The sequence below is a fragment of the Callorhinus ursinus genome, unplaced genomic scaffold (genome assembly GCF_003265705.2).
Source record: "Callorhinus ursinus isolate GAN/ISIS: 27379988/994484 unplaced genomic scaffold, GSC_fseal_2.0 scaffold22, whole genome shotgun sequence".
Taxonomy (NCBI): domain Eukaryota; kingdom Metazoa; phylum Chordata; class Mammalia; order Carnivora; family Otariidae; genus Callorhinus; species Callorhinus ursinus.
In genome coordinates, this window is record NW_027397084.1 from 17935611 (window position 1) to 17951271 (window position 15661).

Consider the following 15661-nt stretch of genomic DNA (forward strand, 5'->3'; position numbering starts at 1 on the left):
GAGCTAATGAATCATTTTATTAAAGCAAATAGTTTACTTAATTTTAGCATTTAAATATATCAGTTGCACTATTCCAGTCTCGGATCCCTTTAAAACATTTGGTCAGTTTACCACTTAACTAATGACAACAAAGGGCAATATACATAATCAACTATTGACTTTTGTCTCCCAAGCGAAATCATGAATAGAATTGGTTACTTCTTTTAAAAGGTGCCGACCCTGATTCTTTGATTCCTGCTTCATAAAGAATTTCAGTAATTCATGTATAGAGCAAGAAATACTAGGTTAATAGCTTAGAAGTGTCTTGAAAACATGAGTCTACTTTATAGATTCAGAAGAGTCATGGGGGGAAACTCCAACATACATACTTAAAGAAAAGGCAGTGAATTCAGTATTACTACGAATATCCCCAAATACCTTTGCTTTTTCTGTGAAATAATTGTGTGGATGGATATATCTGCCCAAGCTGTATTTTTAAAATATTCCTTATTTTAAAAGAATACCCTGCAAAGTAATGATTTTTTGCAGCAACTTCTTTAAAAGAAATCTTTAAGGGGCGCCCGGGTGGCTCTAAGCGTTGGACTCTTCGTTTTGGCTCAGGTCATGATGTCGTGAGATGGAGCCCCATGTTGAGCCCCACAGTAGGCCTGCATTCAGCGGGCAGTCTGCTGGGATTCTCTCTGCCCCTCCCCCTGCTTGGACTTTCTATCTAATAAGTAAATCTTTAAAAAAAATCTTTAAAAAGGTAGACTTTGGGGCACCTGGGTGCCTGAGTCAGTTAAGCGTCTGCCTTTGGCTCAGGTCATTATCCCGGGGTCCTGGAATCGAGCCCCGCTTCAGGCTCCCTGCTCAGCTGGGGGCCTGCTTCTCTCTCCCTCTGCCTGCCGCTCTCCCTGCTTGTGCTCTCTCTGTCAAATAAATAAAAAAATATTGAAAAAGGTAAACATTGCCATCACCTGGTTTAGTAGATATTTCACCTTTACTTTAAAACATGTTTACATGGGGTGCCTGGGTGGCTCAGTCGTTAGGTGTCTGCCTTCAGTTCAGGTCATGATCCCAGGGTCCTGGGATCGAGCCCCGCATCGGGCTCCCTGCTCCCAGGGAAGCCTGCTTTTCCCTCTCCCACTCCCCCTGCTTGTCTCTCGCTATGTCTCTCTCTGTCAAATCAATAAAATCTTTAAAATAAATAAAACATGTTTCCATTCAACACTTTCAGAAGCATTGTAACAAAGTTACTCTGTATCAATTTTTGTTTTGGAGAAGCATATCATAGGAAATCTTCAACGCTGTCATCCCAAGGATAGCAAAAATGAATAGTGATAATTCACCACATGAAATTTTAGATTTTCATCAAGTCATTTTGACTTACAGGAAATTGCTAGGTAGCAGTTTTAAGTTCTTACCATTAGCTAGCCTCCAGTCTCTTGGAGCTTGCAGTGTAGTGTAGAAGACAAGCTGTCACATCTTAATGTGAAAGTGCAGCTGTCAGAAGCAGCTCAAAAGCAGTAATTCTCAAACTTTGGGTTCAGGACCCAATTTTTTAATCTAAAAAATTACTGGGAACCCTAAATATTTATGGATTATATCACTTAGCAATTTAGAAATTAAATGTTACAATTTAAAAAATGTTTGACAGTAATCTACCTATTACGTTAATGTGACATTTGTATGAAAAATAACTTACACTAAACTTAGAATGTCATTGTTTTCCTTTTTGCACATCTGAAGTCTGACTTAAGACGGGGATTCTCTTATATGCTTCTGCATTCAGTGTTTCGCAGTATGTCATTTTGTTTGAAATACATGAAGAAAATCTGGCTTCACATGGAATTGTCATTGAGGAAAGAAGTACTCTGTAGATCCCCAGAAGATTTATGGGCTTCCAGGGGTCCCCTCAAACGTTGGGAAGCGCTGCTTTAAGGATAGGTGCTCTGCGTTTATTATGAGAGAACATGTAGCCTGCTGTGATGGGGGTGTGGTTCACTGAAGCTTTGGTAGCCTTACATAGAACAACTTTCTTGCCTCTATACATAAAATGTGTATCTTTAAAGTTAGATCTAATTATCAGCCATCAAAACAATTTAAGAGCAGTTATGATTTTAATATCACCAAAGTTAAACAGTATGGACCAAAACAAATTTAGGTCACAGTTTTTCAGCAAATATTGGACAGAGTTTTCTTGCATGGTTTCTGTTTAAAAAAAAAAACTACTTTGAATCTATATAGAGAATATTCTGCAGTTTTACATTATATCTTTGCTCACGTTTTCTAATTGAATACACCTGGGGGCAATTTGTGTCCCATTGAGTGGTTCCAAAGGTCTTAACTTGAGTTCTGGGGCCCTCCAAGGGCATCTACAGCATTCTGATTGCAATGGTGGCAGAAACAAACCCCCCCCAAATCTAAAATCCTTCAAATGATAAATTACTTACCTGGTTTCTTTATACAGACTGGACCCTGCACATGCCAAATTCTGCTTAATAGCATTGAGACGTTAACCATGCACCAGTCCTTTTTTTTGTAAACTCTCTTCTCCATTTAATAAGATAATTATGTATTTTTCCTTTCAAACTTTACAAGTTGCTTATACCAAGATAATTTTTTTTCTCCACATAGTCCTCCCTATTACTGCACTGTGTCAGTGGTGGTGTCAGTAGCTTTCTTAGTGGCCAAATTATCATAAATATTAAACTCTAAAAATGCTAAATAACAGCAGCAGTAACTACTTTCCCATCTGCAGTGGTGGAGTGGGGTGGGGAGAGAAAATCCTATTCACAGTTATATTAATAACGGGTGGTTGGGTAAAACGGACTTTCACAAGTTAATGCTTTGAATGGTAGAGATAGAATCAGTATGACAACTTTTCAATGGCATTATTCAGAACCTGCTTTATGCCCAATTTTGAGACTTGTAGACTTGAAAAGTTAAATGTAAATAAAGTTTAGCTTTTATATTTGATCAGTTATATAATTCGATGGTTTAAAAAGTAAGTCCATAAGGTTTATAACAAAACCCAACAGTGTTTGCACTACTCTCCAGAGGTAACTATTTTCGATTCTTTTAGCCATTTCTTAGGATATTTGCCTTCATATTTGTGACGTGTTATATGCTTAAAAAAAAGTTGCAAAAACTGTAACTATTAATGTCTTACTATGGATGGTAAGTGTTTAACCCTCACCAGCCAACTCTCCTTTCCTCCACCTTCTGCCTTCCCACATTCATGGAAAAACTTTTGGTTTAAGTCCATATTTAAATTTCACATTATTGCAATCATGTAAATAATCATAGCTGAGCCATGCAAAAGAATATGGTTATATATTTTTCTTATATGATTTTTATTTTTCCTATGGTTAATTTGCTTTTTTATTTTATTTTTCTTTGTATCGTTTATCCCACCTAAATTTTACTTAACAATTCACAGATGTGCAAACACTAAATGGAGTGAAAACTTTGGAATCAACATATTTACAGATATATTGGATGTAGGAAAACAACCAAAATCATTTCTTTAGCTATATTTTATAAACTTATAAAAAAGATGTGTTAGCATTTAGACTACAATGTGCCAAAGAAATGAGTATCGAAATAACTAACATTTACATATATATTTTGTAAATTAAAATCACAAGTACTAGTTTGTATAATTTTGTTCATCTCCATTAAAAACATTGTATCCCTCTGATTTAATTAGCTCAATTCTTTGTGAATCCTGAAAAAATACATCTTTAATTTTGCCAACAAGATCTCTTTTAAAAATCTCTCGAGTCACTTTATTTACCTTTTGGCCATATTCAAAGCCCCCTAGATAACTAATGCCATCATAGTTTAGAGCAACAAATTTTTTGTGTGGGTCAATATCCTCAGAATTAGATTACCTAGTCATCTAGGTAATTAATCTAATTCTAGAATTAGAATTACCTAGTCATCTAGGTAGGCCTTAATAAGAGTCTGATTTTGAATTACTCTTACATGGTGCCATTTATTATGACAGAATGTGCCATTGTTCTAGGTCACAGGCACAGAAATGCTTTCTCCTAAGTTAACTGCTATTTTCAAGGACTGATTATGGAGCCCAATGACCAGAAAATCATTTTCTTCATTTGAGCTTTTCCTATCCATACAATTAAGCCTTCTGTTTCAGTAGTACTGAAATTTAAGGATATGGTAGTGAACTGAAGGTTTCTCCTTCTGTAATCTGGATCAATGTATTTAATGTAAGAATTACCCATAAATTTTGCAGTTGAAAATGAAGTTTTGTTTTCAAAATACTTTCCCACCCAACCCAAAGCACACAAACAAGTGTAAGAAAATGACTGATCAGGTACACATAGAGATTGGTGAAGACAAAGATTATTCAAACAGTGCACAGACTGGTCACATGTATTTCCAGCCCAAAGTGGCAAACATCTGCAAGAAAAAGTTGTGCCATTTACCATACATTCACCCCTATTTCTGCGCACCTTGTACCCACAGGGTGTCCCATCACAGTCACCTACATTTGAACTGCCTTTTGCTCCTGATTCGGTTAACTGTAGTTCTTGATTATTTATAATAACTTCTCGGACACAGCCGTGAAAACCTGTAGGTTCAGTTGCTATTGACATAGGATTTACAAGATTTAAGGATGACACTCCTCCAATATAGAAGTCGGTATTTGTGTCCAGGGAGCTCATTTTAGCATTGGCTTTTTCTGTTACATTTATCCCATCCAGATCCAGGTAGCCTTCTGCACCAACTCTTCCTGCTTTAGTCACATGCCAAGTACTTCCATTAGTCGTTACTTTTTGGAGAGTTTCTAGAATGATAGTTCTGTCACCAAGGTTGTAGCGAAGTTGAACAGAGCCATTTACTAAGGAGATACATAAAAAATCACCTGTTGAGAAAGAAAACCAGTTAATTAGTAACGGTAAAATGTTGCTACATTAAAAACTTTTGCCCTTTTGGCCATTTGAGTAAGTTCTGGTTTTGGGAAAAAAAGCAATAGTCTCAATCACAATAACGTTAGAGAATTTTGTTTCCATTTAGAGATTAAAAATATATGTGTATGTATTTCATACATATATCTTGTATTATTCAGGAATTGGCCACATAAGTTTTTCCTAGTTGTAAATATTTCACACTGAGTATTGTGGTACTTAGAGTGAGGTTTTCCTTTAATGATTTTATATGGTTAAGGATGAATGTGTGAAAATTGGTAACTTAGATGTTTTACTCCAAGCTGCTGATTCTGTTTTTGACAGAGATTGAGGAAGTAAGAAAGAATTCAGAGCAGTTAATACAGGTGCCATGAACACCTCTTACGTGCTCTCCAAGGTTTCAGCCATGGCCTTGGCATCAAGTTCTGTCTACAACTACACAAATCCCTAGTTGAGATCTCTGCTTGGATGTTTTAAAGGCACATCAAATCCCAAAGTTCATATCTCAGTTTGTGAACTTCCTCTGATACATCTGGCATCTTCCAGTCTTTCCAAACTCAGTGAGTCACTCCCTCATCCTCCAGTTCTTCAAAAATTTAGGTTTGATCCCTGATTCCATATGTTTTTTTGTTCCACAATAATCAGTCTATCAAAGATAGGTCTCTAATGAAACAGATTTACTAGCATTTTAGTTCACTGTAAACTTCTTATTCTATCTGTTTATGCCACCTTCATTAGGTTTACTGTCATCTCTATCTTAATCTATTGCTGGAGCCTTCCTTTCTAATTGATTTTAGAATCTACACTGAAGCTAAAATGATCTTTTCAAATGAAAAGATCTGGTCATTATACTACCCTTTAATGGCATTCACTGTTGTTGATAAGAGCCTAAAATCCTTAACATCTATAGAGGCTCTGGAGGTTTTCAGCCCCTTTCTCTAGCTTTACCTGGAGTGTATTCTCCCTCTTCCTCTACTCTCTTTACTCCAGTAACACTGACTTTGTTCTTGGCTCAGAACCTTTGTTCATGTTTTCATTTTCTTGGAACACTCCACCAGATCCCCATTCCACCTCATCTACTACCCTTTAGGTCTGAGATCAAATGCCACTTCCTCGGAGAAGCGTTCCTTGATTCCCCAAAGTTGGTCAGGTTTGTTTCTTTTAGTACTTTAATTGCACCATGATTCTCTCCTTCACAATATTTATCTCATTTTAAAATTAGACAGTCATCTGCAAACAAATCTGAACAAATATGATCCAGCATGTGTATGAAGTTGCAGTGAGGCATTCAGAGGAAAAGTAAATGCAACTTTCTGTGCCTAGAAAAAGAATGCAGCCCTTCAATGTAAGAGGTTAGCAAAGTATGGACATTATCTTCCTTAAGACAGCATTTTCCTTTCTCCCTAACATTTCACAACCAATAAAAATTTCTTTTCTTATCCAAGGATGTTTCTTGGCACATGCTACTGTTGCTTCCTTTTCTCCTTGGGCAGTGCCACACTACCTCACCTCCCTCCCACAAATAGTGTCCTTTTCTTCTATTCACCCTTGTGGTCCACTTCAGACCAGTGGGAGAATGGTGGGAGACTTAGCAGTTCTACAGCCCTACACCTATGATTTCCACTTGAGAAAACTATATGAGTCCATGCAAAGTATGGTTCTCATAAATCATTTTCCTCAGAGAATTTCTAGTGAACATAATCTGCCATTACATCTGTGACTATTTGATTAACAGCTGCCTCATCCACTAGCTTGTAAACTTGATGAGAATAGGGTCTGTGTCTGATTTGGCCCAACAGTTGATCTCCAGCACCGAGCACAGTTCCTGGCACATAATTAGATGCTAAATAAACAATTGTTGAGTTAAGAAATCACCTTTGTATAGTTGTGGGGTGAGAGGACTCAGAGTATTTCTCAAATACTAGCTTGAGGCTGAAAGCAAGAACTAAAACATCTTTTTCCTGTAATGATGAGCAAATTTAAAAAAAAATCTCAACAAAAGGAAGAAATTCGCTTTATTCATATATTTTCTAACATGAACAGTATTTTAAGTCTAAAGAGAGAGAAGCACCATTGGCACTTTTAGGTTATATAAAAGAAAATTAAATGTGGACTGAATCATCTAAATTTTTGTACCATAAGAAACTAGAACAATGAAACATAATTGATACTAAGTTTTAAAAATGTATAACACTCTGAATATACTTTGTGGCCTCTAAGTGGACACAAATTCTCTCACCAGATTATGGAAGAAGTTTCTCTTGCTACTTGTCTCATAGAGTGTCCTATGGTAAACAGTGTTATAGTGAAGGGCTACAATTGGAATATAAAGTATCTAAAAAATGATTAGGAAAGCTAAAGCTGTGATCTATAAAATCACTGGTCAAGTTTCCAACTCTAAGAGCAAAGGGAATAGCTTCTGCCAAGGAAGGCTTATTTTAACACAGTTTTGCTGGTACATTCTTGTCTTGTGAAGAATTGACCCAAAAAGAGGTGTTTTTCTTTTCCCCCTCTGTGTGCCTGGAAGCTAAAATTGCTCTTGTAACTGTATTAGCAGATTTTGTCATGCAAACCTTTATTTTAGAGACTAGAATATGGGCCCTGGCTGTAGTCATGGGTCATGAGTACAGACTGGCATTAGGGTAAGTATATGTTAGAAGTTGACTTCTAGTGGACAGTCCTTCTAAGAAACTGAGCTCAGATATGGAATGAAGATCATAAATGAATTCACCTTGGCTATTTAATGCCTGTTTAACCATGTCTAGGGCCCTCCCTCCCTCATCTGTGCTGCCACTGCCCCCCACCCCTCACCTCCACCCCAGCCATGCATCAGAGATCAAAGCAACCTTTTAAGATCTAACATTCGTGAAGGTACTATAGAAGAAGTGTATTAGGGAAATTTTATACACTTTTATCTCCCAAAAAGGAAAACGAAGGTAATACTTACTTATCTTGCACTGTTTGAATATGCTTTAACATTAGTTACATTGTGGATGACCAGGCTTTTTAAAAAACATATTAATGAGGATTATAACTATATCAAGATGAATTCAGGCTGTCTGTGATTAATTTGTGCTTAATATAATATTGATACCTTTTATGTATAAAAACACTCACTTTAAGGTATAAAATACTTAACAGCAATGGATAAACAGGTGCCAAGGGTTTATTTCTTTAAAATCTCTTTCCAAAATCAAAGATCTAAAATCAATGAAGATAATTTCGAAATTATTTTGTTGTAATTTTATATTATTTGAGATTATTAAAATTATTAACCTCTAAAGAGATAGAGATACCTTGTTAACAGAAAATTCGGCTTTTCACATATGAAAACTTAACTGGTTTTTGATGTCTAAATTTATTTTTTTACATTGTGTGTTAAGTGAGCATTTTTTACTAAAAGCTTCTCTCAGCGAGAATCAGCTATGAGTCTTAGTTAATGTTTACATCAGACATAACTCTTAAAGAAGGTACAAAGTACAAGAAATCACTTGTATTTTATGCAACCATAAATAAATGAAACATCCTTTACCACTTCATTACAGTAACTGAATGCTAATAAATAAGTTTATGCTTTTCATCTGATAAATACCTTTAGGTTAATCTAAGTCTGAGAATGTAAAGCTTAGGTTTTTAATATGTTAAAGTTTTCATGATTTCCTTACATAAGTGTCAAATGTAGCACCAACCATGACATGAAACTAATATATCTATTTTCATCTCTCTTTGTAAACAGTGTCTGAGGCAGAAAAAAAGGAAAATCTTGACTGACATGAATTGAAATGCAGTGCCATTTAATAACAGATGTAAGAAAAATATGCTCTTGGACTCCTATATGTGTTAATGTGTATGAGCTTTTTCTTTTACATATGTAAACATAAATAGGTATCTAGTACACTAATTATAAAGCTATAGGACAACATTCTTTGCCAGTGTAGTTCCAAATTAATCTTGATCCAAAATCTTGATTTTATGCTCTTATCATGCAAAGGTTAATCCTGAGTTTTTTAATGAGCAACGTAACTAAAGCTGATTGTTTTTTAATGTCTCTTGATTTAGAAGTAGAAATTTTCCATTTGTATACAATTCTTTAATTTGGCATTTTCACAGGGAGATTTAATCATGAATTTAAAATGAAATATCAAATCTCAGGAAAACAAATCTCTTCTAAGGTATATTTTGTAGTTCAATCATGTTATCTTTTTTTATTTGAAATTATCTTTTCTCCTTGAAATTATTTTAAAGGTATTTCACCAGTGCATTGAGATGGAAACATGGAAATGATATTCTAATCATTTAGCAGCATATTAAGACATCTTCAAAAGAGCTACTTAGATTAGACTGCGAAAATCAGGGTACCATTTCTGTTGACTATGGGGAAAAAAACTGATTTAATTATTTCCCAATACTAAAATTTCATTTTCTGAGAAACAAGATGAAAGAAAAGCCAAATGTAAAATTTATAAATATTTTGCAATAAAAATGTAACTATAAATGCAAATGTCTTCATCAAAATTCTGGAGAAAGATACATGAAAATGGAAATCAAGAGTAAGATAATAAAAACTAAAAAACAATTTTTAAACTGCAATATACTACATGGATATTTTTATTTCATATTGTTTTGCAATAATTGTGCTACTCTTATAGTTAAACATATTTTTACAAACTTATTTTGGACTGTGAATCCTAGGTTTACTATTTAGACAATATATTGAATAGCTTAAAGAAAATTTTTGGAGCTATAAATGTGGATGGATTTACTGGAAATATATCAATCATGCCTTCCTTTCCTTTATCTTTTATATACATATTTTGTTCCTTTTGACATAGGACTATTATGCTTGGCTTCAACCTCTTTTGTGATGGGACTGTTATACAGTTGAGAATATACTATATTTGGTTTTTGCTAACTTTAATTCTAAATCTCTTGCTATTTTATTAAAATTTATATTTAGAGAGTCAGTTCATAAACATACACTTGCAGTGATAGAACATACAAGTATCAAGTATGTACATTTTTTATAGGCTCAGTGACTTAAAAAAATAAAAATACTCCATTACACATTACTTAATAGACTACTGGGAATTCGTTAGGATTTCCCCCCCCCAAACATCCTGCCAACTTTACCTGATTGTGCTTTTAAGTGTTGTGCAACATAAAATAAGATGCCATCTGCAGAAAGAGGTTGAAACTGCAATTGAATATGTGTCTTTTCGAAAACGGAAGGAAGCAAAAGACATCCAGGATAATTCATGGCTTCTGAAAGATGGATCACTTATAGATAAAACTAACAACAACAACAACAAAATGAGTTAAGAAAACAGTACTGCTCATAAATACAGTAAAGTTACATAATTTTATCATTTAAGAACTTACCTTATCTTCCAAGAGTTGTTCCTCGCTAAATACATTGAACCATGGTAAATCTGTTCTAATCCCACTAACCGTAGGCTTTTTGTAATGGAGCCAATTATTGAAAAGCCACCTATTACTTGTGGTAACTATGCTCCTTTTGGCTGGTACTGTGAGGCACAGACCCTCTGCTCTGGATTATATTATAGAGAGGCATCAGATGCATAGATTCTGAGAATGTTTTATTCTTATCTCAAGAAATAGAAATTCTTGGGAATGCTTAACATTAACAATGCTTTCAAAAAGATGATTCCAATTGTGGGAGGTAGAAGACATCACTATATGAATTATTCTTTAGTTTCTATATTTCTGATTAAAATGTAGAGTGTAATCAAATCAAGATAAGATTAAAGTGATTATATAAATGGAAATAAGTATCAGTTTACTTGACAATAAGTTAGATCCATATCTCTTCAGAAAGTACTAACCTCTGGGTTTTCCTTCATGTTAAATCTGAATAAATTCATTTCAACATGAATTGAAGTAGAATCATTATATAGATTTATAGTCCCTCAGATATTACTTGTTGCTTCTGTGTGTTTATGAAGGGAAGAAGGAAAGTTCTGAACATTTGGCAGCCTTTATCTCTATAGATTCTTTGTGCCTCATTTTATATGACAGTGCTTCTTAGAGTATATGTTGGTTCACCACATGTCTTGAACCACTGACCTAGTTATTTTGCCTTTTCTCCCTTTAGACCAGGACTGTAACTAACTGTTGTTCTTCACTTTCAGATTGATATGCAACTGGTAGGTGTTTATCCAAGAGGTGTTGGCATTTGCTGATTATTCAGCAATACATCATTCATTGTGACTTATTGTAGTTCAAAATGGAAGAGGTTGGAATCACCCAGTATGATTCCTAACAGTGTAAAGTCTTATATCTTGTTCCTAGACCAGACCCTTAATAAAGCTGAGATGGAATCTGGGAAGTAAATTTTAATAAAGACCCAGGTGTTTCTGACATAGGTGTTACTTGGACCATATTTTCATAAACATTGAATTAAGGTTTAAGAATACAGGGATAGTTAAAGTGAGAGTCCTTTTAGAATTGTGTTTGTAAATATTACTAAAGTAATGCATATTCATTATAAGACATTTAAACAGTATGGAAGAAAGTAAAGTAAAAAAGATGAAATTCCATTGTTCTATTTCCTCTCTTAATTCCCATGAACCACTGTAAACAGTTTATTGAGTATGTAGCCAGACTTTATTTTCTGATGCACATACACTTGATGTGTGTCTATATCTAGCACCTGACTTATTTCACATAAAAGAAACCATACTATATACAAACTATGCATAATGTATTTACTTTTAGGGCACCTGGATGGTTCAGTCACTTAAATGTCTGACTCTTGGTTTCAGCTCAGGCCATGATCTCAGGGGTCATGAGATCTAGGCCTGCATCAAGCTCCATGCTCAGCAAGGAGACTGCTTGAGATTCTTTCTCTCCCTCTCCCTCTGCCCTTCCCCCTGCTTGAGCTCGCATGCATGTGCGCTCTCTCAAATCAATAAATCATTTAAAAAATAATTATTATTTTTTTCACTCAACTATCTATCTTGAGACTCTGATGTTAGCATATTTTGCCTATTACTTCTTCTAAACGCACAGTATTTTTAAAAATAAACCATCTTTAGAGAAGTTTTAGGTTCACAGGAAAACCAAACAGAAAGTACAGTTTCCATATACTCCCCAGCCCCCACCCCACATATATAACCTCTTCACTATCAACATCCTGCTACAGAGTTGTAAGTGTACAGTTGATGAACCTATACTAACATATTATTATCATCCAAAGTCCATGGCTTACATTAAGTGTCATTTTCAGTGTATGTTCTGTGGATTGTGACAAATGTATCATGGCATGTATCTACCATTAGAGTATCATACAAAATAGCTTTACTGTCCTAAAAATCTTCTGTGCTTCACCCATTTTTCCCTCCCCTTTCCTCCCCAACCCCTGTTAATCACCAATATTTTTATTGTCTTCATAGTTTTGCCTTTTCCAGCATGTCATATAGTTGGAATCACATAGCATGTAGCCCTTTCAGCTTGGCTTTTCTTCAGTAACTTGTATTTTAAGGTTCCTCCAGGTCTTCATATCTCATTTCTTCATAGCTTATTTCTTTTAGTGCTGAATAATATCCCATTGTATGGATGCACCACAGCTTAATTTATTCATTTTTTCTACTGAAGGATATCCTGGTTTCTTCCTAGTTTTGGCAATTATGAAAGATGTTTATAACATCTTTCCAATTGTCCAAGTCTCTACCAAAGTGGCTACACCATTTTTCACATTCCCATCAGCAATGAGTAAGAGTTCCCGCTGCTCTACACCCTTGTCAGCAGTTGGTGTTGTCAGTGTTTTGTATTTTAGCCTAAAACGGTATGTAGTGGTATGATATGTTAGATGTTGATACGTCCTAAAGAGAAAAATTAGGATGTATGCCTGTGAAGTCAAGGAAGGTGATATTAGAATAAAGATCTCACAGAGTTGAATAAATGACCTCTGTGGATCTATGGGGAGAGAGAAAATGGATGCAAGGCCCATGAGGTGGGAAGTTTCTTGACATGATCAAGGAACAGGAAGAAGGGAAGTGTGACGGAAGGGGCAATAAAGAAGGGGAGAGTTTTATTTTTATTTTTCTTAAGGTTTTATTTATTTATTTGACAGAGAGAGAGTGCACACACAGGTGGGGGAGCGGTAGAGGGAGAAGCAGGCTCCCTGCTGAGCAGGAAGCCGCTCAGGGCTTGATCCCAGGACCCGGGATCATGACCTGAGCTGAAGATAGACGCTTAACCCACTGAGCCATCCAGGTGCCCCAAGAAGGGGAGATTTTTTAAAAAGAAGGTCAAAGAGGTTATGGGGCCAGATCACATTGTTAAAAATTGTGATGTGTTTGAGATTTTACCTACTGGTAAGCTAATAAGAGCCTGCCACATTTCATAGATAATTGCAGAAAACATGAAACACCTGGGTCAGAGACAAAGGACAGTTTATTACAGCAAAGCAGTAACAAGAGTATCAGAATTTTTTTTTGTCAGTTCCAGGAACCCCTATTCTCTTAGAAAAATGTGAGAGGAAACAATTGATATTGTGTGTTGCTTAAAAAGGAAATCTGAGCTTAGAGGTCTAAGTCTTTTATAATTGGCAGTGAGCATGCCTGCTCTTTGCCCTGAAGGAAGACACTATCTCTGTCTTCCAAAGCAGGAAACAAACTCTTTGTTTCAAAGTTAATATTATCAGTAGTGAGATGGGCCTACATCATGTACCTCTTCACGTGCACAGAATCATTTTCTGCAAAGATTTGTGGTATTTTTGTATTTCTGCAAAGATTAAATGATTTGAACCTGGTCATGCAGAAACATCAGACGGATCTAAGTGAAAGATGATTCTATAGAATACTGTCAAAGATATGGAAAACAGGTAAGATAGAGAAACTGTTCCAGATTGAAGGAATCTGAAGAGACATGACAACCAAATGCATACATCCCTAGAGGGCATCCTGGATCAAAATGAATAAACACATTGTTGGGGCAGTTGAGGACATTTGAATCTGGTCTATGAGTTGGATGGTAGTGTTGTACCAATGTTAATTTCCTGATCTGGAGGTTTGTGTGTTGGTTATATAAGAGAATAGCCTTTCATTTTGGGGAAATAACCACAAGGATGTTTAGAAACGATGAGGCATCACATCTTTAGATTGCTCTTAAAAGGTTCAGAAAAAGAGTACTAATGATAAATGCTGCATGGGCATGTTTGTGTGACACAGAGAAGAAAATGCAATAAAGAATTAGAGAGTATGGGGGAAAGAGATATAGGAATTCTTTTTATTACAGCAACTTTTCTGTAAGTTAAGAATTATTTCAAAGTAATTATTAAAAATTATTTTCCGAGACCCCTGGGTGGCTCAGTCGTTAAGTGTCTGCCTTTGGCTCAGGTCATGATCACATGGTCCTGGGATCAAGCCCCGCATCGGGCTCCCTGCTCTGTGGGAAACCTGCTTCTCCCTCCCCCACTTCCCCTGCTTGTGTTCCCTCTCTTGCTGTGTCTCTCTCTGTCAAAAAATAAATAAAATCTTAAAAAATAATAAATAAAAATTATTTTCCTTATTGTTTTCATTATACACCTTTTTTTTTAAAACTACATTTTGTGTTTATTGGACAAAATGACTTTTTAAACACCTCAAAAATAAGCTCAGGTACAGCAAATTAAAAACCCAAAGCAAAACAAAAGCCTCAAAGGTGAAGATTAAACTGATCATTATAAGACCTAGTGCTACCTGTTACTGATGGTCAGGGAGGATTAACTTGTTTTTCCTCTGAATTATAGCTTTCTGCAAACCTGTAAATGTTTATGTAGTATCATTCTCTTGGTATTTATTGAGACTTGTCTTATGGCCTAGAACATAGTTAATATTTGTAAATGTTTTGGATGTTTTTGACAAGAATGTGTATCCGGAAGTGCTGTGTTCTTTCTGTTCATTATATCAAACTTGTTGATTATGTTGTTTAAATCTTCTATATTCCTTACTGACTTCTGTCACTTGACCTATTATCAATTTCCAGATCATTATCAGCCTATTCAACTACTCCCTTGAGAAAGTTTAAAAGGCACCTCAACTGTGCCCAACCTGAGCTCCTCATTTCTCCAAAAATATGTTCCTCCCACAGTCTTCTTCATTTTAGTTAATGGTGACATTATCCTTCCATTTCTCAGGATAAAAACTTTGCAGCTATCTTGGACTCCTGTCTTTCTTCCTTCTCATGTGTGATCTTTCAGCAAATTGGTTGTCATGTCTCTTCAGATTCCTTCAATCTGGAACAGTTTCTCTATCTTACTTGTTTTCCATACCCTTGACAGTATTCTATAGGATGACCTTCCACTTAGATCCATCTGATGTTTCTGCATGACCAGGTTCAAATCATTTAATCTTTGCGGAAATCAGAAATACCACAAATCTTCGCAGAAAATGATTCTGTGCACGTGAAAGAGGTACATGATGTAGGCCCACCTCACTACTGATAATATTAACTTTGATTACCTGCTCATATTTGTGTTTGACAGGTTTCTTCACTTTAAAGTCACTCAGACATGATCTGGTGCCAAACCAGACAAAAGCACTTAATGAGACATGGAGAAGAAATTGCAACAGGAGTTCAGATCCCTTGAGGACCATATACTATATGATAGTCAACTAATGGATTATGTCCAATATTAGATTTTGGGATATCATCATTACAACAGTGAACAATGACAAAATCATCTTTTCAGTAGAGAAATCTCAATAGCTTTATTTGTAGCCATTTACTTCCAGGGACTGTTA

At 35.5% G+C, this 15661-nt stretch overlaps 1 protein-coding gene across 1 annotated transcript in view; it reads right to left on the reverse strand.

The window, feature by feature from the left end:
- Positions 1 to 2873: 2873 nt before the first annotated feature.
- Positions 2874 to 15661, reverse strand: part of LOC141374779 (protein eyes shut homolog) — a 76720-nt gene continuing 63932 nt past the window's right edge. Inside the window, exons 6-8 of the mRNA XM_073904933.1 lie at positions 10047 to 10178; positions 4434 to 4873; positions 2874 to 2915 (exon numbers count right to left, since the gene is read on the reverse strand). Coding sequence (XP_073761034.1) covers positions 2874 to 2915; positions 4434 to 4873; positions 10047 to 10178 — 614 coding nt within the window. The remainder of the gene's footprint in view (positions 2916 to 4433; positions 4874 to 10046; positions 10179 to 15661) is intronic.